The sequence below is a fragment of the Geotrypetes seraphini genome, chromosome 1 (assembly GCF_902459505.1).
Source record: "Geotrypetes seraphini chromosome 1, aGeoSer1.1, whole genome shotgun sequence".
NCBI lineage: Eukaryota > Metazoa > Chordata > Amphibia > Gymnophiona > Dermophiidae > Geotrypetes > Geotrypetes seraphini.
Window position 1 is genome coordinate 48,629,683 of NC_047084.1, and position 24,236 is coordinate 48,653,918.

Here is a 24,236-nt window from a genome sequence, read left to right on the forward strand (position 1 = left end):
AGGCTTTCGGCTGATGAAACTTCTATTGATACAACTCAATATCTGCCTTGCCTTAGATGAAGCCTTCTCCATTTGATTGGCAATTTTCATGTCTGCACTGATGATTACTCCTAAATCTCGTTCTGCTGAAGTCCTAGTTAAAGTTTCTCCGTTCAAGAAGTACGTCCTGCATGGATTTCCGCTTCCGAGGTGCATGACCTTACATTTCTTAGCATTGAAGCCTACCTGCCAGGACCAATTTTCCAATGTAAGCAGGTCCTGCGCCATATAATTCTGTAAACTGCATTCATTTACTATATTACATAGTTTGGTGTCATTGGCGAATAGTGTTATTTTACCTTGAAGCCCTTGAGTCAGATCCCCTATGAATATGTTGAAAAGGAGTGGACCCAGGACCGAGCCCTGCGGCACTCCACTGGTCACCTCCGATGTTTTAGAGAGGATATCATTAACCACCACCCTCTGAAGTCTGCCACTCAGCCAATCATTGACCCATGCAGTTAGTGTCTCTCCTAACCCCATCGATTCCATCTTGCTTAGCAGCCTGCAGTGTGGGACACTGTCAAAAGCTTTACTGAAGTCCAGGTACATGACGTCCAAAGACTCTCCCAAGTCCAACTTTCTTGTTACCCAGTCAAAGAAGCTGATGAGATTGGATTGGCAGGACCTACCCTTGGTGAATCCATGCTGACTGGGATCCCGAAGATTCCCTTCATTCAAGATCGTGTCCAATTTGCTTTTAATTAGTGTTTCCATGAGTTTGCACACTATTGATGTGAGACTCACCGGTCTATAATTCACAGCCTCTGCCCTGCAACCCTTTTTATGCAGAGGAACGACATTAGCTAATTTCCAGTCCAGGGGAACTTTCCCCTTACTTAGGGAGAGATTGAATAGCTCAGCCAACGGTTTCGCCAGGACATCGCTCAATTCTCTGAGCACTCTTGGGTGCAAATTGTCTGGTCCCATGGCTTTGTTCACCTTGAGTCTTGCCAGTTCACTGTAAACTTCACCTGGTGTGAACTCAAAATTCTGAAACAGGTCTTCTGTGCTTTGTGTTGCCTTCAACTGAGGACCGTGTCCCAGTGCCTCACAGGTGAAGACTGAGAGGTATTCATTCAGTAGTTCAGCTTTATCGGAATCTGCTTCCATGTAACTTCCGTCCAGTCTTCTAAGGCGTACTATCCCGCCTGTGTTCCTTTTTCTGTCACTAATATACCTGAAGAAGGATTTGTCCCCCTTTTTAATGTTTTTTGCCAGAATTTCTTCCAATCGAAGTTTTGCCTCCCTAACTGCCATTTTGACCGCTGTAGACCTGGTCCTATATTCTACCTTTGCCTCTCTTTTCTCCGTGCGCTTGTAGGAGAGAAACGCTTTTTTCTTCTCCTTAATGAGGTGCGAGATCTCCGCGGTGAACCATTGGGGTTTATTGTTTCTTTGTCGTTTATTTACTGATTTTATGAAGCGGCTAGTTGCTTCATGTATGGTTGATTTCAGTGTTAACCACTTAGCTTCTACATCATCGGTCTCCGCTTGGTCCTGCAGTGTCTGATGGACAAAATCTCCCATGCGTGCGAAGTCTGTGCCCCGGAAATTGAGTACCTTTGTTTTCGTGTTTGATCTAGGGAAGCCTTTCCTAAGGTTGAACCATACTATGTTGTGGTCGCTGGAGGCTAACGTATCACCTACTGAGACCTCTGAGACGCTGTTCCCGTTGGTGAGTACCAGGTTGAGGATCGCCTGGGCCCTAGTGGGCTCCGTTACCATTTCGTGCTCCCTTTATGGAGGTTAAGAGCCTCCTGCTACCGCTGGTTGTCGCTGAAAATGAGTTCCAGTCTGCATCAGGCATATTGAAGTCCCCTAGCAGTACAGCTTTCCTCGTAGAGTGATATTCTCTATATCTTCAATTAATTCTGCGTCCATGTCTTCCAGTTGTCTTGGGGGTCTGTATACCACACCTAGATACAGGCATTTTTCTCTGCCTCTTCCCACTATGCATGTTTTTCTGTTATGGCATTGTCAAATTATAATTTTATGCCTCAAACCAATGTCTCTTGAGTCACTGATTTTAAGTATTTTTTAGATTTTAAATCTTTATTTTATATATAAAGACATGACCACAATCTTGACAAAGAAATTTTCCAAAAACTAAGTAAAAAGGAAATATAAATACAAAATACCCAACAATGAAACTGGAAATCTTAGACAACAACTAGAGGGATCCAAGAATAAGAAATCATCAGAGAACAAAGAAATTTTCCAAAAACGAAGTAAAAAGGAAATATAAATACAAAATACCCAACAATGAAACTGGAAATCTTGGACAACAACTAGAGGGATCCAAGAATAAGAAATCATCAGAGAACAAGCATAAACAACATTAAATAAATAAATTAGGAAAACTAGTGCTAAAGCTCACACCATAACATTTCATATCCCCTATTCACTAACTGTAGAACATTCAGCTTCCATACCTGATGATCTGCACTGAATAGAAGTTTAATGCAGGGCTAAGGTTTCTTGCCTAATGGTAAAAAACTGCTTCCTTCACTCCCTGGTCTTTTTACAAAGATCAGGAAGTATACAAACTTTAATACCAAGAAATTTCAAGATCTGATAGCGGAAATATAAATGCATAATTGAGTATTTGTTCTGGGCAATAAAACAAAGGAAACAACTAAAATTGATCTTCCAGTGAATCTCCAGATGCTTCCAACAGTTCAGTAAAATCTAATGTTGTTTCTTATTGTTGAAATTCTCTGTCTCTTCTTGCATCATTAGTTGAGACATAATAAACTGTTTAAAGGAGGCATGGTAGTCTCTGGAAATTTCCAAGTGTCCTTCAGATATTTATAGAACTCATCTTTTGGCAACATATTATAAATCCATGGATTCAACATTCTTAAATTTATATCTTGCTCTGTTCTCAATAGTTTCAATTTTACAATGTATTGCCATCTTATCCACTACTAGTGATGCTTGCATCTCTTTTTTTTTTTTTTTTTAACTTCTTGTTCCAAGCCATCAATTCTGTTTTGCCATACTGGACTCAAACTCAGCCAAACTATGATTTTACTAAAGTTTGTAAAAAAAAAAAAAAAAAAACTGTTCAAATAATACACAGAGCTTGTGCATAAAGTCTACTGCTGCCCAGTCATCCTCCAAAATTATAACCAATGGTCTTGCCAGAGGAGGCACCATTAGTTGAGCTGGGCTCACCAGCAAACTCAGCAGATCTTCCAAACTCCAAATTAATGGTTGCCAATCTTTCTCTCTGTTCAGCTTTTTCCATACAACTAGCTACCCCTCCAGCAAGGGATGATATATCTGTCATTGCTGGCTGCTGATAGTCATTTGTCAAAAAGCTAGGGGAAAAGAAGGAAAATGGGGCTCAGCAAAGCCTCACTGCCCAGAGAAGCATTCTCTACCAAACCCTCTGTAGCGGGAGCACCCTACGAGGAGCAATGAACAGTAGAGTACTGCAGAATGGATTTTTGCCATGTTGCTACTGAGTCAGGAGCAGAGTTAGGTGAAGGTATTTTAACTCTCCTCCATCAATTAGGCATTTCAGAATTATAAAGGAAAACGCCCAAATAAAATTTCCAAGCATGCCATCCACTGAAGAACTGTGTAACAGCAGTCATCTTGGATCCCAATCAACAACTAAGATTTATCATTTTAATGCCTCTATTATTCATAAGAGTAGCTGTATAATTTTTGCAAACATTCCTTTATCTACAGTTTTTATACCACTTGACACAGCCCATGAAAAAGCAAAACATGACCATGTCAAGCTTTTAGTTATGTATTCTTAATTCTGTTGTGGTAAATAAATTTTTGAATTGGACACTTTTCATCAATCTACTGTTTTTTTGCCTATCGCGGATGTTGCAGATTGCCTGCCTATGTGTTTTCTTGGAGCATTACGAATCATCTACATTATTCAGACACATGAATTGTTGCAATGAACACTTAACACCTAACTCAGGCAATCTAACTTAGGCAATAACTTAGGCAAACACCTAACTTAGGCAATCACAATTCTTCTTGGTTCTGGCCTGAGAATTATCTTCTCTTCCAGTCTCCATGTGTGTGGAACTGTTGATTATCCAGGGCTTCAGAGGAAAAGGAGAAAATATTCTAAGATTCAAAACATAAAACTATCCCCCTTCCAATGCACACATACAATGAAACTTTGAATATCGTTAACTTCTACTTGCCTTTATAGTTGGTACAACAGGCTTAGGCACTAGACCTTTGTAAACATATGGACTGGTCCCACTTTTTACTGGCAAAGAATGAGAAGTTGTCACTACATGGAAACCAGAGAATGTCAAATCTCTGATTCCTTTCTTAATGACCAGCATTCGTGAGGATCTAGATCTAGGATTCAGAGGATATTCTGGGGGAAAAAAAAATACAAAATTGAAAGATGCAGTTCTGGTGGAAGAGAAAGCACAGTTACTTACCGTAACAGGTGTTATCCAGGGACAGGGACACATATGGGCGACATCATCGACGGAGCCCGAATGCGGACGCCTCACAAGCAGACTTGCTTGAAAAAACTCGAAGGCACATCTCCTCAGTTCAGATAACTAGCAGAGAAGGCAACGAGGGGAGGTGGGTGGGTTGTGAGAATAGCTGCCTACCGTCCCTAGATAACACCTGTAACGGTAAGTAACTGTGCTTTATCTCAGGACAAGCAGGCACGTATTCTCACATATGGGTGACCTCCAAGCTAACCAGAATGGGATGGTGGGACTGTTGGCAATTTAGGAGAATAAATTTTGTAATACTGTTTGGCCAAACTGTTCATCCCATCTGGAGAAAGTATCCAGACAATAGTGAGAAGTGAAGGTATGAACCGAGAACCAAGTAGCAGCTCTACAAGTTTCCTCAATAGGTGTAGATCTGAGGAAAGTTACGGAAGCTGCCATTGCTCTGACTTTATGGGCTGTGACTTTACTGTGAAGGGGTAATCCAGCCTGAGCATAGCAGAAAGAGATACAAGCCGCCATCCAGTTGGAAATGGTACGCTTAGAAATAGGATGGCTCAACTTATTTGGATCGAAGAAAACAAAAAGTTAAGGAGCAGTTGTGTGGTTTGGTGTGTTCCAAGTAGAAGGCCAAAGCACGTTTACAGTCCAGAGTATGAAGAGCTGATTCTCCAGGGTGAGAATGAGGCTTTGGAAAAAACACTGGAAGTACGATGGATTGGTTGAGATGAAATTCTGAAACCACTTTAGGTAGGAATTTCGGATGAGTATGAAGAACAACTTTGTCAGAATGGAACACTGTGAATGGTGGGTCAGTAACTAAAGCTTGCAGCTCACTGACTCGTCAAGCAGAAGTGAGGGCAATGAGAAACATCACTTTCCAAGTGAGATACTTCAGATGAGCCTTATCAATTGGTTCAAATGAAGGCTTCATGAGATGAATAAGGACAATATTAAAGTCCCAAACCACGGGAGGCGGTTTGAGAGGAGGTTTGACATTGAAACGTCCTTTCATGAATCTGGAAACCACCGGATGAGCAGAGAGAAGTTTCCCTTCAATAGGCTGATGGAAAGCTGTAATTGTACTGAGATGGACTCGTATAGATGTAGACTTGAGGCCAGAATTGGATAAGTGCAAAAGATAGTCCAAAAAAGAAGATAAGGAGGAATGTTGAGGCTCCTTACGATGAGAAAAACACCATGTAGAAAATCTAGTCCATTTTTGGTGATAGCATTGTCTAGTTGTAAGCTTTCTAGAAGCTTCTAAAACATCTCTTACAGACTGAGAAAACTGAAGAGGGGTTATGTTGAGAGGTACCAGGCTGTCAGGTGTAGAGACTGCAGGTTGGGATGAAGCAGAGATCCTTGACTCTGTGTAAGCAGAGAAGGAAAAACTGGTAGAAGGAATGGCTCCCTGCTGCTGAGTTGAAGTAGAAGGGAGTACCAGGGTTGGCTCGGCCACCGAGGAGCGATTAGAATCATGGTGGCATGATCGTTCTTCAACTTGACCAGAGTCTTGAGAATGAGAGGGAATGGAAGAAATGCGTAGAGGAAAAGATTTGTCCATTCCAGAAGAAAAGCATCTGCCTCGAGGCGGTGAGGAGAGTATATCCTGGAGCAGAACTGAGGCAGTTTGTAGTTGTGGGGAGCTGCACAGTGCGTTCCCCACTGTGAAAAAATGTGGTGAAGAGGTGAGGAATGGAGAGTCCATTCGTGAGGTTGCAGTAGACAACTCAAGTTGTCCGCCAAGCAATTCTTTGCCCCTTGAATGTAGATAGCTTTGAGGAAGGTGTTGTGGTGGATTGCCCAGTCCCAAACTTCCAGAGCTTCTTGACAAAAGGAGGCAGACCTTGTCCCTCCTTGTTTGTTGACATGGCGACTTGGTTGTCCGTCCGAACGAGGACTACTGTGTCGTGATGCAGATGTTGAAAAGCATGGAGAGCTTTGAGGATCGCTCTGAGTTCCAACTGATTGATATGACACTGACGATCCGTACTGCTCCAGAGGTCTTGAGTACGGAGACCATTGAGATGAGCGCCCCAAGCGTAGATCGAAGAGTCTGTCGTGAGGACCTTCTGATGAGGGGGTGTTTGAAAAAGTAAGCCTCTGGAAAGATTGTAAGAGAGCATCCACCAACGGAGAGACTTCTTCAAAGAAGGACTGACTGAAATGTGTCAAGAAGAAGGGTCGCAAACTTGCGTCCACTGAGATACCAGGGTGCACTGAGGAATTCTGAGGTGAAGTCTGGCAAAAGGAGTCACGTGTACTGTGGAGGCCATGTGACCCAGAAGTACCATCATGTGTCTCGCTGAGATGGAAGAGCGGGAAGACACTGTGTGAGAGAGTTGAAGAAGAGCTTCCAGAAGTTGTTGTGGAAGGAATGCTCTGAGTTGGACAGTGTCCAGAACAGCTCCAATGAATTGTAGATTCTGAGAGGGCTGAAGTTGAGATTTGGGAAAGTTGATTTCGAATCCCAAACTTTGTAGGAACCAGGTAGTATTGATAGTGCAGATTCCCCACCTGAAACCTGAGGTATTGACGGGAGGCTGTTAGAATGGGGATATGAGTGTAGGCCTCCTTGAGATCCAGACGTTCTGCTTGAGAAGGGGATAAAGGGATGCCAGGGACAACATTCAAAACTTTTCTTTGACTAGAAATTTGTTGAGAGCCCTGAGATCCAGAATGGGTCGCAGATCGCCCGTCTTCTTCGGAACAAGGAAGTAACGGGAGTAAAAAACCCCTGTTCTGGTTCGATGGCATGGAGACGAAGCAGAGCTTGAGCTTCCTGAAGAAGAAGGACGGTCTGGGATGGATTGGAAGAATACTCTCTTGGAGGAAGCTCTGGTGGAACCTGAGTGAAATGAAGAGAGTATCCTTCCCTGATGATGGTAAGCACCCAGAGGTCGGATGTAATTATAGTCCATCGGTTATAAAAATGATGGAGATGACCTCCTATAGGGGGAAAAAGAGACAGACAGAACGGTGGAGGTTATGCTCTGTTGTAAACAGTCAAAAAGGCTGAGAAGCCTTAGGTGCAGCAGAAGGTTGGTGTTTCTGTTGCTTCTGAGGTTGTTGTTTTTGCAGAGGAGGGCAGGTATAAGGAGCCGGCTTTGGAGCAAAACGCCTTCGATAGATAACAGCAGGGAGTGCAGGCTTGGCAGGAGCTGGCTTTGGTTTAGGTCTGACTATAGAAGCAAATGATTTTTCATGGTCAGATAATTTCTTGGTGGCTGCCTAGATGGATTCATCAAAGAGGTCATTGCCCTGACAAGGAATGTTAGCTAAACGGTCTTGAAGGTTAGGGTCCATGTCAATGGTACGAAGCCAGGCAAGACGACACATAGCCACAGAGCAAGCAGCTGCTCGGGCAGATAACACAAAGGAAACCTAAGATGATTGGAGGAGATGCAGACGTAATTGAGAGAAAGAAGCAATGACTTCTTTAAACTCAAAATGCATTTGGTTATCCAAATAAGCCAAAAACTTTGGTAGAAGAGAAAGAAGAAATTCAAAATAAGTGATGAAATAAAAATTATAATTGAGGACTTTAGAGAACATCATAGCATTCTGGTAGATGCGACGCCAAATTGGTCCATAGTTTTCCCCTCCCTTCCAGGAGGAACTGTGGCATAGACCTTGGAAGGATGGGATCTCTTCAAGGAGGATTCAACAAGCGGGGATTGATGAGATAACTGTGAATTGTCAAACCCTTTGCGATGCAGTTTTATACCTAGAGTCCAATTTTCCTGGAACAGCTGGTATGGAAAAAGGTGTCTCCATGCATCGAGCAAAAGTCTGATTCAAAAGCTTATGAAGTGGAAGCTTAAGACACTCTGCCGGAGGTTGAGAAGATGCATGACTTCTAGATACTCCTTAGAATATTTGGAGCCAGTATCCAATTGAACATCCAAGTCTACAGCCATCTGTCGCAGGAAAGACGAGTAAGATAGCTGATCTGCCAATGCTTTGCCTCGAGAAGGACTTGAGGACGTCAAGGCAGCCTGTGTCGAAGAAGCTTCGGCATGGAAAAAGGCATTAAAGGAACCTGGTGACTTGGACGAGGCAATCGACTCCGTAACATCCTCGAGGTCTGGCACCGGAGACCTCGAATGAGGAGTCGGTGGTCTGGTCGAGGTTGGAGTAGATCGAGGCTTTGAGGAAGATGGGTCTGTCCTGAGAAGAAGAACAATGCTTGGAAGGATGCCTCGATGAAGGCCTCGAATGGTGGTGAGAACTGTGTCTGGAACCAAATCTCGAGGATCGAGGAGATTTCGCCTCGGAGACGTAAGCAGCCGATGCTAATGTATGAATAGGGCTAGAGGCTGTAGATCGAAGCTCCAGAGGCTTGGTGGAGGAACCTCGATGCACTCTCAAAGACTCTGCTCCTTGTTTAGAGTGTGAGGATTCTCTTCAAGGCACTCACAAAGAATTTGCTCCTTGCTTTTCGTGCTTGGATGGCAGATCAGACACTCACAGAGACTCTGCTCCCTGCAAAGAGTGTGGAAGCTCAGACTGGGGCAAAGGAAGCGGCTCGACTTCGCGGGAGTCTGCTGAATGCCCAGGCTAGATAAGAGGAAGCAGTTTAGGTCCCATGTTAGTAAGGAACTGAATAAACTGCTTCTCTAACATTGTCTGGAAAGAAGCCGGCAAGGATGGATCCGCGTCTGAAACCGAACCACCTGCTTTGGCTGGAGGTTCCTTCGAGGTTCCTATCTCCTGGCTCAGACCAGTCGAACTAACTAAGCCCTCCAACCCTCTCCAACTCCCACACAACCAGACAAAACAAGACCTTCATCAAATCACAGTTCTAAACACCACCCGCAACACCACAAACCACACAGGAACAAGATCTACAACAGAAACACAAAAAAACTAACATATTCTGAAATCCCTACAGCAAACAGTTACGAAAACATCAAGGGATACTACCTAAATACCCGTTCCGTGAGAAACAAAGCCCACATAATATATGATTGGATACTACAAACAAAGCCGGATCTCCTGTTTCTGACAGAAACATGGATGAACTCCGACACTGACACTATCATGAAAGAAATCCTACCTCGGGGATACAAAATCATCCCACTAACAAGAAACTGGAAAAAAGGAGGAGGACTAGCGATCATCCTAAAAGAACACTTCAACTACATCAAGACCGACTCCAAATCGTCAGAACACCTTGAAATACTAACTTGCAAAATCACTAACGCACAGTTAGAAGAATCATTAATTACAACTTTGTTCTATATCCCACCCAAAAAATGGTCAAACGCTAAAGAGGAATTCACCGAATTCCTTACCTTATCCACCCTAAAAGGATCATATTACCTGCTTCTGGGAGACATCAACACTCACCTAGAACAAAAGACTAAACCAGAAATAACTGAAATCGCCAACTTCCTAATGTCGCTGGACTTTCCAAACCCAGACGCAGAAATAACCCATGAAAAAGGACACAAACTAGACTTAATCACCTTCTCCCACAAAGAAACAATAGATCCCAAAATACAATATTACCCAGGACCCTGGGAAAAATGCATCTGGTCATTGGCAAATTCAATCTACACTGGCTAAAACAGAATACACAGCAAAAACACAAAAACGTCAAAACGAACACAATAACCAGCCGGGGCATTATCAACCCAATCGAATTTTGGACCCACTACGAGTTACATCCCATAACCAATGAAATTCAGAATTTCCCTACAAGATGGGAAACTTACAGCAAAGAACTCCTAGACCAAATAGCACCATACAAAACATACAAAAAGAGAAATAGACCGCCAAATGAATGGTTTGACAGTGAACTACTAACCACCAAACAGGAACTAAGAAAATTGGAGAGAATCTGGCTAAAAACAAAGAGTCAGACAAGACAAACTGGAAACAAAAAATTAAAATATACAAAAATCTGATCAAAGAAAAACGCACTAAGCATTATGCGAAAAAAATTGGTACCTCAAAAATAAACAGCAAAGAATTGTTCAAACTAGTAAAAACAATAACCGATACAACACAAATACTGAAAAAGGACAATGAGCCCACTCCATCGGCACAAACCCTAGCCAACTACTTTCAAAATAAAATCGCGGAGTTAAGAGCAACTCTACCCACAACCACAACAAATGCTCTTCAATACCTCGAACCCCATGACCAAGACACCAGAGTAGACATGATATGGGACCACCTCGATTACCCTGACTGGCATCAGTTCCTAAACTTATTCAACAAGTACACCAAATCTAACTGCCTACTTGACGCATGTCCCCCAAAAATCATGACAGTTGCCCCTCCAGAATTTAAAAAGGAACTATTCGCATGGCTAACATCCGCCCTTACAAACGGAACATTAAACAAAACAATGGGTCACATACTAATCACTCCAATCCCCAAAGATCGGAAAACCTCTTCAGCTCTGACATCCAATTTCAGACCCATAGCAAGCATTCCCCTCTTCACAAACTACCTGGACAAATTTAACATCCTTAGTGAACACCAATCAGGATTCAGGAAAGGATACAACACAGAAACTGTCCTAGCCTCCTTACTAAATCACCTTTATGATCTCTTTAGCAAAGGCAAAAGCGCACTGATCCTACAATTAGACCTCAGCAGCGCGTTCGACTTGGTAGACCATGAAATCATGCTGCTGTGCCTTGACGTAATGGGAATTTCTGGAAAGGCAAAGAAATGGTTCCAGGAATTCCTAATAAACAGATCCTACCAAGTAATCAGCAACGAAAACTACTCCAAACCATGGAAAAACCCTTCAGGCGTACCTCAAGGTTCCCCCCTATCGCCCACCCTTTTCAATATCTACATTGCCTCCTTAGGTCTCCTCCTACAAAAACTCAACTTACTACACTACATTTACGAAGACGACATATCCATTCTAATCCCCATAAACGACATCACAAAAGAAATTGTAGACAACCTCTCAAACATAATGACCGAAATTGATAAATGGACCACTAATTTCAAACTAAAACTAAACGCAGAGAAAACAAAAGTCTTTCTGGCTAGTCCTAATGACAAAATTACGAAAACATCGATAAAAATAAACAATCACGAATACCCAATTTCCAAAAACATAAAAATACTCGGTATCACTCTAGACACTCATCTAACTATGACTGACCACACAAACTCACTAGTGAAAAAATGTTTTTACACGCTATGGAAACTAAGGACCATAAAAATATACTTTGACCCAACTTCATTCAGGTTGCTGGTACAGGCACTGATCCTATCCATTCTTGACTACTGCAACACCATCTACTTGGGCATCCCACAAAAAACAATAAAAAACTGAGATTAATACAAAACACCGCCGTTCGCCTAATTTTCGGACTAAGAAAAAACGATCACATCAGCCCCTACTACAAAAAACTGCATTGGCTTCCAATAGAAGCGCGAATACTATTCAAATTTGCTTGCACCTGTTTCAGGCAAGCCTGGGGACTAGCACCTTCATACCTGCAAACTCACTTCATCCTGCACAACCCCACACGAGCAACCAGAAACAAAAACATCTTTGCATACCCAAAGATTACAGGCTGCAGATACAAGTCATTCCTGGATAGAACCTTTAAGTTCCAAGCAAGCAGACAGCAAGTTTGGCTGAAAAACTTCATAAACGAACCCAATCTGTCTTACAGTGCATTCCGTAAATCGATCAAAACCGCCCTATTCGCAAAATTCGTTGACTAAAACGGTCCCCCTCCTCACTAAGACCCTCCCTCACTAGGACTCCCCTCCCCGTAAACGCCTTTCTTCCTCTCAAGAAGCTCATCTATTCAGATATCCTCTACTCATAGAACTCCTACTCATATGTAAGCTCTAAAGTATTCAGGTATTCATTACCCCTAGAACTCCATTTAGCACGTTAGTTTCCCATTAGACTATTATATTGTATTAGACACATTGTATGGTATTGTATCTAGTCTTATTGTATTGCATTGTATTGTATTTAGACTCACTGTATTGTTCTGTACTGTATTGTATTGTATGTAGACTTATCGTTTTGTACTAAGACCTCTCGTTATTCGCTGAATGTCCAGCCTTCTTACAATGTAAACCGCCTAGAAGTCGCCTGACTATGGCGGTATAGAAAAATAAAGTTATTATTATTATTATTATTATTATAAGTGTGTTTCGACTTAGAAGTCTTGGACACTTTAATCACCACCGGTGGAACTGACTGCTGAGCTATCTGATCTGAGGAAACAGGGGAAGATACAGCAGATGACATCGAAGCAAGGGCCGCTGCAAACGATGAGGGTCTGATGAGGCTCGAGGTGGAAGCAGTAGGCGCAGATGGAGCCTCGATGGAAGTCGAGACTGAAGACGCTTTCGAAGTCGAGGAATCAGACTCCATCTCAAAAAGCTTGTCCACCAGAATGCAACGATGCTTGAAAGCACGAGGCTGAAGTGTTTGGCAAGGCAGGCACAACCTAGGATGATATTTCGGCCCAAGGCACTTGAGGCAGCATCCGGGAGGGTCCGTGAGAGAGATCGCGCACTGACACTTGCTACACCTCTTAAAGCCTGTAGCAGGCCGGGACATAGACGGAAAAATAGACGCTGCAAAGTCAAAGCCCTCGGGCTGTGGCCGAACGGCCTGTCCCGGAAAACAAACGGAAGAAGAAAAAAAGTTTTTGGGTTTTTTTTTTTAACTAAAATAAAAGAAATAAAATAAAACAGCGATTCATGAAGAAAAAAAACACAAACCGCGGTTGAGAGAAGGCACAAAGTGAACGAAGTTAAACGCTGAGAGTCAAAGACGGACTTCTCGGCTCCGTGGAAAACTGAGAAGACGCGCCCTGTGCTGGGCGGGAAGGCACTCGCGCATGTGCGGTGCGGGCGACTCGAAACTTCGAGTTTCTTCAAGCAAGTCTGCTTGTGAGGCGTCCACATCCGGGCTCCTTCGATGACATCACCCATATGTGAGAATACCTGCCTGCTTGTCCTGGGATAACCTTTTATAACGCAATGACAAATTATATAAAGCTGTTAAAATACAGGCAGTCCTTGGGTTAAGAACTTGTTCCATTTTTTAAACCATTCTTAAGTTGAATTTGTATGCAACTCAGATCCTGTATAGTACACAGTCTATAAAAACATTAAACATTAAAGAAACAGTCATCAAACAAAGTAATATAGTTTAAATTGAGAGAAAAGATAGGAGGTATACACTTACTTTTGTTCTTCAGCTTTCCCACTGTTCCCTCTCCACCACATCCAGCATTGCTCCCTCTCATCTCTCTCTACCCCATGCATCTGTGCCTCACGCCTCTCCCACCACCATGTTCAATATTTCTTTCTCCCTCCCTATGATCAACAATTTAACTCTTCCTTCATTTCCCCATGTGCACTCTCTCTCTTTCCATCTAACTCAGGCACACATGCCCAACAATTCTTCCTTTCTATTCCCTCCCCCAACTAAGCATCTCTTTCCCTCACTCCCTCCATTGTTCCATCCTATCTCCCAAGTTAATGCACCCTCCCTTTCTTCCTTCCATCCATTGTCTGAAGTTTGTGCTCCCTCCCTTCCTTCTGTGTCCCAACACGACCCTGCTTCTTCCTTCCTGTGTCAACGTGCTCCTTCTTCCTTCATTCCGGTCCAAGCATGACCATCCTCTTCCCCTCTGTGTCCCAACGTGCCCCCCATCATCTTTCCCTATGTTCTGTGACCCAAATTCGTGCCTCCCACGGGTGTTTACCTCCTCTGGCCAGTTCCCTCCTCCCATTGCAGTTCTTTTTGCAAAGTCGGGGCTGCAGTTTCTGCAAGCAGCTGACCCAGCAGCCTGACCCTTCATGCCTCCAGCAAGCGTTTACCTCCTCTAGCCGGCTCTCTCCTCCCAGTGGTACTTTTCTTCGCGAAGCCACTGGTTCTTGCATGCGGCTCGCAACTGACCTGGAAGTCTTACCTCTGATATAAAGGAAGGCTTCCAGGACAGCCATGAGCCTTGTGCTAGAACCAGTGGCTTCACGAAGAGAAGTGCCACTGGGACGAAAGAGCCAGCCAGAGGAGGTGAACATCCGCAGGAGGAACGAAGAGGCTGCCAGGTCAGCTGCGAGCCATGACTTTGCAAAGAGAACTGCGATGGGAGGAGGGAGCCGAGAGAAGGTAAACACCTGTGGGAGGCACGAATTTGGGACTTGGAACGGAAGGAGAGACAAGGGACATGGAAGGGAGTAGGAGGGTTGCATTTGTACAGGAAGGTAGGAAAAAGAGGCGCGTTGACACAGAAAGGGAGAGGCAGGACCCCATTTCATAAGTACAAGCTTGACGTAAGTCAGGCGTTCTTAAACCGGGGCTGCCTGTAGACTATTTCCTTCCATTTAAGTTTAGGTTTACAAAAAATAGGCCTAGTTTTCTTAAGGATCACCAACTGACAGGTGACAATGAAATTATACAAAGCAACAAGAAATAGTTGAAGCATAGAACAGTTTTCTTATTTTCTATTCATATTTCTTCTGTTCCAGTAAAAAAACAAAAACAAACCAACACTGACAGCAGTACAGTTATGTTATTGGTATTTTTTCAGGTACAATACTGCTTTTAACATGATTTTTCTCCATTTTAAATACGATTCTGACCAGTAATAAGGACAAACAAAATCTGGAATGCATACTCAGCACAACAGAAACCTAGATATTATGTTCCTCATGTTATTTTTAATGTAAGGAACTATAACTTCCGCTTAGAACCGCAAGGCACAAGCGGAATAGAAATCACTAATGTAATGTAATGTAACTCTTGGAGAGAGGAGAGGACTGCTGGGGGGAAGAGGATATTTATCTGGGGAAATGAACATTATTTTGCTCTGTGCTTGGATAATTTTGAGATAAGGGAAGATTAGGTACTTACCTCGATAATCTTCTTTCTAATAGAAAGGCATACGAGTCTTGATCAATGTGTTATTTATATTTACTTACGAGTTTGGTGTAGAAGGCATCCTGTCCATCTTTTTCTTTAGCTCCTCCTCCTGTGACTCTGCTCATTATTTCGTACCAAAACAGAAGACAATAAACTGCTAGAACCAAGACAAAAGGAGAGGTACAGGGAACTCCCCCTCATTTCAAGTCTGCTCTGTCCTCTAGCACAGGTGTAGGCAATTCTGGTCCTCAAGAACCACAGGTAGGTCAGGATATCCACAATGAATATATATGAGATAGATTTGCATGCACTGTCTCCTTGCGATGCAAATCTATCTCATGCATATTTATTGTGGATATCCTGAAAACCTGACCTGTCTGTGGTTCTTGAGGACCGGAATTGCCTACTCCTGTGCTAGAAAAACAACAACAAGTAGATTAAATTATACAAACACAAGAGAAAACCAGAAGGTGGTCAGCATAAGTCACCTAACCACAGCACAACAGGCACCAACTCGGATATGGATATGCATTCTTGTTAATTAATCCCTTTTCCAAAAAGGCCTATGCAGAATAGGGAGACTACCTACATGACATTTCCACCTGAAGAGGCACTTATCTGACAAACCTCACATGCATCCAGAGGATTTAAGACTCTGCAGCCTCTGGAGTAGCAGCTGATAAAATAATGGCAACAAAAGGCTCTCTCATTTGAGGGATGCAAGAACCAGGCAACTAGGTAACAACTGACATGGTGGGCTGTCAAGACTCGTATGCCTTTCTACTAGAAAGAAGATTGTCGAGGTAAGTACCTAATTTTCCCTTCTAGTGCAAAAAGCATAGAGTCTTGAATAATGGGATATAACAAAGCAGTCCCAGTAGTCTAAGGTGGAACAGAGGAGCCTGCTACCAAAACAGAAGACCCAAAAGCTGCCTCTTCCCAAGCTGGACAGAAATTTAATAGAAGACATTCAGAATATAGCTGTAAAAGTGGAAGTATTACTAATAAATGATTTTAACATGCCAGATGTTGATTGGGGTATGCATATTGCAAGGTCTTCTAGAAGTAGAGAGATCCTGGATTCTCTACAAGAAAAATTGTTCCAGCAGTTGGTAATGGAACTCATGTGGGATGGGACCATAGTACTTACAAATGGGGAAAGTGTTTCTGATGTTACAGTGGGTGATCATGTGATATCTAGAGGTCACCACATAGTGTGGTTTAATATTAAGGCAGGTGTTCTAACTTTACTCAGATGGGGATTACATCAAGGAATTTTTGTCTGGATGGGAACATCTGGAAGAAGTAGGAAAGCAGTGTGCAAAACTTAAAGGAGCTATTAAGGGCAACAAACCATTTTGTAAGGGAAGTAAGTTAAAAGTAAGAGGAAAAGAAGGCTGCTTTGGTTCTCAAAAGTAGTAGCTGAAAGGGCGTGGCTTGGACACGCATGAAGAAAGTCGTGTAATTGGAGTGCTCCGTTAAAAAGACCTTGAAAGATTAAATAAATTGTATGAAAACGGAAGATATTTAAAAATTTCACTGGTCCTATGAATAATAAAGAAGAAAAAAGGATGGCAACTGGTAAACAGAATAAAAATGACTTCGCTATATCAGGAAGTAGCAAAAGGGCAAAACCGGAGCAGGAGAGCGGTTTAAAACTGACAGACACAGAAGTTATGAAAGAGTTAAAAGAAATTAAAGAAATGCTTTCTATTATTACTAAAAAAGTTACCGATTTAACAGAAGAGGTTTCAAATATAAATAAGAAGATGGATGTGCTTGAATTGAAATCTAACAACTTAGAAGAAAGAATGCGGACAGTTGAAGAGGAAATCTGTTATAGCCAAGCAGACAGGAAAAAAATTGAAATACTCATTAAAGACCTGGAAGATTTTTCGAATCGTGAACGAAGAAGTAACATCCGTCTGATTGGCTTGCCGGAAGGAGCAGAAATAGGAAATCCTGTCACCTTCATTGAAAAATTACTTCCCAAGCTACTTCCGTTACAAACGAAATTTCCCATAGAAATAGAAAGAGCACATAGAGTGCCGTTAAAAAGAGCAGTAAACCAGCAAGGACCAAGACCTTTTATTTTTAAACTATTACGACACCAGCAGGCCATAGAAATATTACAACTGGCCAAGAAAAATAAAGGTTTGAAGTATCAGGATGCTTTTATACATTTAGTGCCGGATTTCGCAAAAAATACAGCTGTTAAAAGAAAGAAGTTATTTGATTTAAGACCAAAACTGAGAGAATTAGGAGCGAAGTTTGGATTGGTATACCCTGCTACTATGAAAGTGACTATTGGAAACAAAACTTTATCTTTCAATGATCCAGAGAAATTAGAAAAATTTATTCAAAACCAGGAAGTACCAATGTCTTCTTAAATTGTTTATCATATTTAGTTAATATATATAGATAAATGAATATAATTAAATAACTAATTTGATAAAAAGGTATTATAAATTGATTTGGAAAAACGATACAGAATGTAATATTTTCAATTCAAATATTCTACACTAACGATATTCAAAAATGGAATTCAAATGAAATCAAAATTCCAAAAAAAAAAAAAAAAACTGGTATTAAGGGATTAAGTGAATGTTTTAAACATGAACTAAGTTTATTAAAGGAAGATATGAATGTATTAAAGGAAAATATAATATAATATTAAAGAATGAATTTATAAGGAAAGATGTTCAGGAACATTCAATATTAATTAATAAATTTCAGATAAATGATTTTCATTTTTAGAAAAATAGAAAATATTTGAAAGAATACTTTATAATTTTAATTAATTTAATACAATATAAAGTAAAAGTCTTCCTCCATGGGGGGATGCGCAGTGGGGGTGCATCTCGAACATATATAACATTGGATACAGAGGAGAGAATAAAGACTCAGATTCCCAGATGTCAAAGCGAGGGAACTGCAAGTGATGGACAGAGCAGACACCGGAACTATAAAGAAAGACTTTTGTATAACCGATGAACTTATGGACAGATCTTGCATCGTATTGATCATATATAGAGAAGAACTACATACATTGGGAAAAGAAGAAAAGAAGAGGAAATTAAAATTCAAAACGAAAATAGAAAACTACAATCAAGAATAAAGGTGGACTGAGATATACTTGAAGGAAATGAGTTTGTATTGAAATTATTCTCTCTTCTGTATTCAACTAACATAAAAGTAAAAGAAATATATATGAGAAATCGAGATGTGCTTTTGCGGTGGGTCTCTCCATAGGAGGGAGATTCTTTGATCATAAAATACATAATTATATATCATTGAATTCCCATATTATTTAAAATAAAACAAATAAGGGATTATTTATTGATATATATTTATTACAAAAATAACAATTTGGATAAATTAACAATATAATATGCTTTGAGTATTATATATATATATATATATATGTGTAACATGGCTAAATTATATTATATTTCATTTAAATAACAAATGTTTTAATTTATAGAATACAATAAGAACAGGTCTTATGGAGTGCTTTATTATCGACTTAAGATGCGTGCTACCAAGTATACACAATTTTTAATTAAAAGGGAGGGTGGGGTGGGGGATGGGAATAGGGAGAGGGGAAAATTAATAATTAAATCTAGAATAATTAAAGAAAAGTGCAGATATCTGATCAAAATTTTATTATTAATAAGATATTTAATTTTACTCAAATTACTAAATGACAATTAAAATTTTTTCCATTAACGTCAATGGTCTAAATCACCCAGTAAAAAGAAAAAAAATGTTAGGTTTCCTTCACAAGCAAAATGCGGATATTTATTTCATGCAGGAGACACATCTTACAGGGAATGAATCTAATAAACTAATTGGGGGATGGGTATCTAAATGTTTTTTTGCTCCTGCCTTAGGGAAAAAGGCAGGAGTAGCCATACTTATTAATAAGAAATGTACTGCTGATTTTAAACTTATAAAAATTGATCCATTAGGAAGATGGGTACATATCAAAATGATAATGGGAAATACAACCCTGGACTTATTTAATTTATATGCTCCTAATTCAAATCAAATGGAGTTTTTTAAAAAAATTCAACAGATATTACTACCATTGGCTACTTCAAATTTGATAGTAGCTGGAGATTTCAATGCTGTTATGGATCCTATTTTGGATAAGAAACCTAGTAAAATTATAAAATCATTAGGGCTAGATAATTTGATACAATCTTGTGATTTGGTAGATATATGGCGTATTCTTCATTTTAATGATCAGGAATATTCTTTTTGTTCTCAGGTCCATAAATCATTTTCAAGAATTGATTATATATTTGTTTCTAGTAATTTAGCACAAAAAGTTATGAAAGCAGTTATTGATCCTATTATAATTTCTGATCATGCTGGTGTGTGGATTGATCTAAAAAATGATATAAAAACAAATTTTACATCAATTTGGAAATTTGATAATGCCTTACTTGCTGATGAAAATTTTGTAACAGACCTAAAAGTAAAGATGAAAGAGTTTTTTCAAATTAATAGCACAGACAATATGAATATTGAAATTATATGGGATGCTTGTAAAGCGACAATGAGAGGTAACATTATATCATATTCGGCTTTTATGAAAAAACAGCTTAAAAAACAATTTATGGAATTAGAGGAAGAAATTAAATCATTAGAAAAAAAATTAATTATTAAATGGGAAAATGTAGTATTACAAAAACTATTAAAAGTAAAAACTAAATATAATGAACTCTCTTCACAATTTGTTAGAAAAGAAATGTTCTGTCAGCAATTTAGATATTATGGAAACTCAAATAAAGCTGGAAAAATGCTAGCAAATTTTCTTAAAGCAAAAAAAAGAAAAACTAAAATTATTGCAATAAAAGATACAAAAGGCAATACACACACCAGCACTAAAGATATTGTAAAACAATTTCTTGATTTTTATAGGAGTCTATATACTTCAGATTCTTATGAAAATAAAGAACAAGATGGCTTAGAGTTTTTAAATTCATTTATTGGACCAAATATTCCAGAACATATAAGAGGAAGTTTAGAAGAACATATATCATTAAAAGAAATAGAACTAGCATTGAAAGCTCTTAGAGTTGGATCCGCTCCAGGTGGAGATGGATATACTGTTGAATTTTATAAAACATTTCAAAATATTATATTGCCTTATTTATTAAATTTATATCAGTATCAGATACACAATGGAAATATATCAGGAACTATGGCTGATTCTGTAATTATTGTCTTACCAAAACCAAACAGGGATCCTACATTGGTTTCAAACTACAGGCCCATATCATTGTTGAATGTAGATGAAAAATTGCTTGCTAAAGTATTAGCATTAAGATTGGCAAAAGCTCTTCCTTTTATTATAGATGTACACCAAACAGGATTCGTTGCTAAAAGACACTCTTCACATAATACCAGACTGGCACTTCATTCTTTAAATTTAGCGAAAACTATGAACGAACCAGCTTTCTTAATATCGTTAGATGCAGAGAAAGCATTTGATAGAGTGGAGTGGAAATTTATGTATCAAGCTTTAAAATGGTTTGGAATAGGTCCCTTTTTTATTAAAATGATTCAAACATTGTATAGCTCTCCTGGAGCAAGATTAAATATAAATAATAACATTTCAGAAAGATTTAACTTGTTACGGGGGGTTAGACAAGGTTGTCCTTTATCTCCCTTACTTTTTGATATTGTTCTTGAACCCTTATTAATTGCAATAAATCAAACTAAGGGAATAAAGGGGATCACATTATCAAATTGGGAATATAAATTATCTGCATATGCAGATGATATTCTTTTATATTTGAGAAAACCGGAAGATACCATTCCATGTTTATTAAATTTATTAGATACATTTGGTAAATTTTCTGAATACAAAATAAATTGGGAAAAATCTGAAGTTCTTCCAATTAATGTCCATTGTACCAAAGGATTATTTGATTCATATTCATTTCAATGGAAAGAGGAAGGATTAAAATATTTGGGAATTGTTATTAAAAATACAATTGATGATACAGTAACAGAAAATGAAAAAATTTTATTAAAAAAAATAACAGAAATGTGCGAGCAATGGAATCCTTTACATCTTTCATGGTGGGGAAGAGTTCAAACAATAAAAATGATGATCTTACCTGTGGTTTGCTATCAAATGAGTATGATTCCGATATTTTTTCAGGGGTCATTTTATAAAAAATTAAATAGTATACTTACAAAATTTGTTTGGTTTGGGAAAAGGCCAAGAATCGCTTTAGCAACATTACAAAAAACAATTCGAGAGGGAGGGGTAAATTTTCCAAATTTTTATAGGTATCATCAAGCCTATATTTTAAGACAGGGTATGTATTGGATCCTCCCAGATCTCATGGAGAATGTACCAGACTGGTTATATTTAGAATGGCGGCTCCTGTTTCCATTATATCCGGAACATCTTATAAGTATAACAATGCCCAATAGATATAAAGATCACAGAATTTTATTAGATACATGGAAAACATTAAGATTTATTAGTAATATTACAACAGATCCAATAACTAAATCGTTAAATCAATCCATTTGGGTGAACTCCAGGATCAAAATTGGTGGATTCAAAATAGTATGGAAGCAATGGATAATTGCAGGTATACGGTCTTTAAATGATGTTATAGTAAATGGATCCATGCTTAGTTTTTCACAATTGCAACAGAAATTTGGATTGAACATAACACAATATTTTAAATGGATGCAATTGAAGCAAGCCATCCAGGAAGGGTTCCCTGAATGGAAGAATCTTAATACTCAATATAGTTTGCAAATCCTTTGCTTTCAGGCACATTTTTTGGGACACCATGCCGCAAAATGGTATAAATTATTATATGGATTTTTAAATAAAAAAAAAAGAACAGGACTTAGGGACATTTGGAGTATTGAGATAGGACAGACAATTTCTGCAACTCAATGGCAAAAATTTTGGTCCTGGAGAATACATACTACAATGTCAGCATCTATGAGTCAAACATGGTTGTTTTTATTACATAGAGTTTTATGGACCCCTACTCGGTTACAAAAAGTAGATAGTTCTAAATCTAATAGATGCTGGCATTGTAAGATAGAAATTGGGACATTAGATCATTTAATCTATTTTTGTCCCTGTATAAATGCTTTTTGGAAAACAATTTGGCCCCAAATTAATATATTATTAGAAAATCATGTTGGACTAACATATGACACAATTTTATTTGGAACAGCAATGAGAACACAGAGTCCAATATCAGCAAATAATAATAAACTTTTATTGATATTAACAGGGGTCGCCATACAACAAATTACTCAAAACTGGAAAGATCATACAAAATTAAATTTCACTTTTTGGTGGAATTCTATTTGCCATATATATAAGATGGAAAAAGCAATAGCGTTACAACATGGTTATATTAAAAAATTTAATAAAATCTGGGGACCATTGGCTCTTTTTTCTAAAGATCAGATATCATAGCACAAGGATAGAACATATAATAGGGGTTAGGGTGGGTACAATATTATAAGAACAGATGATTTATAATTTATTGCAAAGAGGGTCTTTCTATATGTTTGTATTAAAATAAATATTGTTGGATATTCAAGTGTATATTGAAAATTATATGTATTATATATTTATCACTTGATGTAAGAAATTTAAAATGAATAAAGAACTTTAAAAAAAAAAAAAAAAAGTAGTAGCTGAAAAGGCAATGAAAAAGAGGTTTAACTTTCATAAACTACAAAAGATCACAGAAAGAGGAAGACAGGCTAAAATATCTGGAAGAGTTGAGAGAAGCTGGATGAGTAGTCAAAAATGCAAAGATGCAAACTGAAGAAAACCCAGCTGACAGTAAGATGGGGGGGGGACAAGACATTTTTTTAGATATATCAGAAACATGATGGCAGATAAAGCCCAAATGGCCCATCTAGTCTGCCCATCCTCAATAACCATCATCACTTTCTCTAAGAGATCCTACGTGCCTATCCCATACCTTCTTGAATTCAGACACAGTCTCTGTCTCCACCACTTCTTATAGGAGACTGTTCCAAGCATGTTCCACACATCTACCACCCTTTCTGTAAAAAAGTATTTCCTTTGATTACTCTGAAACCTATCACCTCTTAACTTCATCCTATGTCCTCTCATTTCAGAGCTTCCTTTCAAATGAACGAGACTCGACTCATGTGCATTTATGCCACATAGGTATTTAAACGTCTCTATCATATCTCCCCTCTCCCGCCTTTCCTCTAAAGTATACAGATTGAGATATTGAAGTCTATCCCCATACACCTTATGACAAAGACTACGCACCATTTTCGTAGCCTTCCTCTAGTCCGGGGGTGTCCAACCTGCGGGCCGAGGGTCACATACGGCCCCGTGAAGTATTTTGTGCGGCCCCGGTCAAGGGCAATGCAGTGTTTTCCTCTGCTGCCCCTGGGTGTTTACCATCTTGCCGGCTCCCTCCTCTGTCATGCTACAGCATTTGTGCAGCCCCAGAAACATTTTTTTCGGCCAATGCAGCCCAGGGAAGCTAAAAGGTTGGACACCCCTGCTCTAGACCGACTCCATCCTTTTTATATCTTTTTTAAGATGCGGTCTCCAGAATTGTACACAATATTCTAAATAAGGTCTCACCAAAGTCTTATATAGGGGCATCAATACCTCCTTTTTCCTACTGGTCATCTTCCTATGCACCCTAGCATCCTTCTAGCTTAGCTGTCACCTTTTCAACCCATTTGGACACCTTAAGATCATCACATACATTCACAACCAAGTCCTACTCTTCTGTTCTTCATCCCCTAAACTGTACCATCCTTTTGGGTTTTTGCAGCCCAAATGCATGACCTTAGCATTAAAT

The 24,236-nt window shown here is 39.4% G+C and overlaps 1 protein-coding gene across 8 annotated transcripts in view; it reads right to left on the reverse strand.

Annotated features, from left to right (window-relative positions):
- The window catches only part of GPBP1 (GC-rich promoter binding protein 1), a 152,400-nt gene that overhangs the window by 38,668 nt on the left and 89,496 nt on the right, over nucleotides 1–24,236 (reverse strand). For all 8 annotated transcript variants that reach the window (XM_033930911.1, XM_033930941.1, XM_033930922.1 and 5 more), the window contains one exon: nucleotides 4,221–4,402. In XM_033930911.1, coding sequence (XP_033786802.1) covers nucleotides 4,221–4,402 — 182 coding nt within the window. The remainder of the gene's footprint in view (nucleotides 1–4,220; nucleotides 4,403–24,236) is intronic.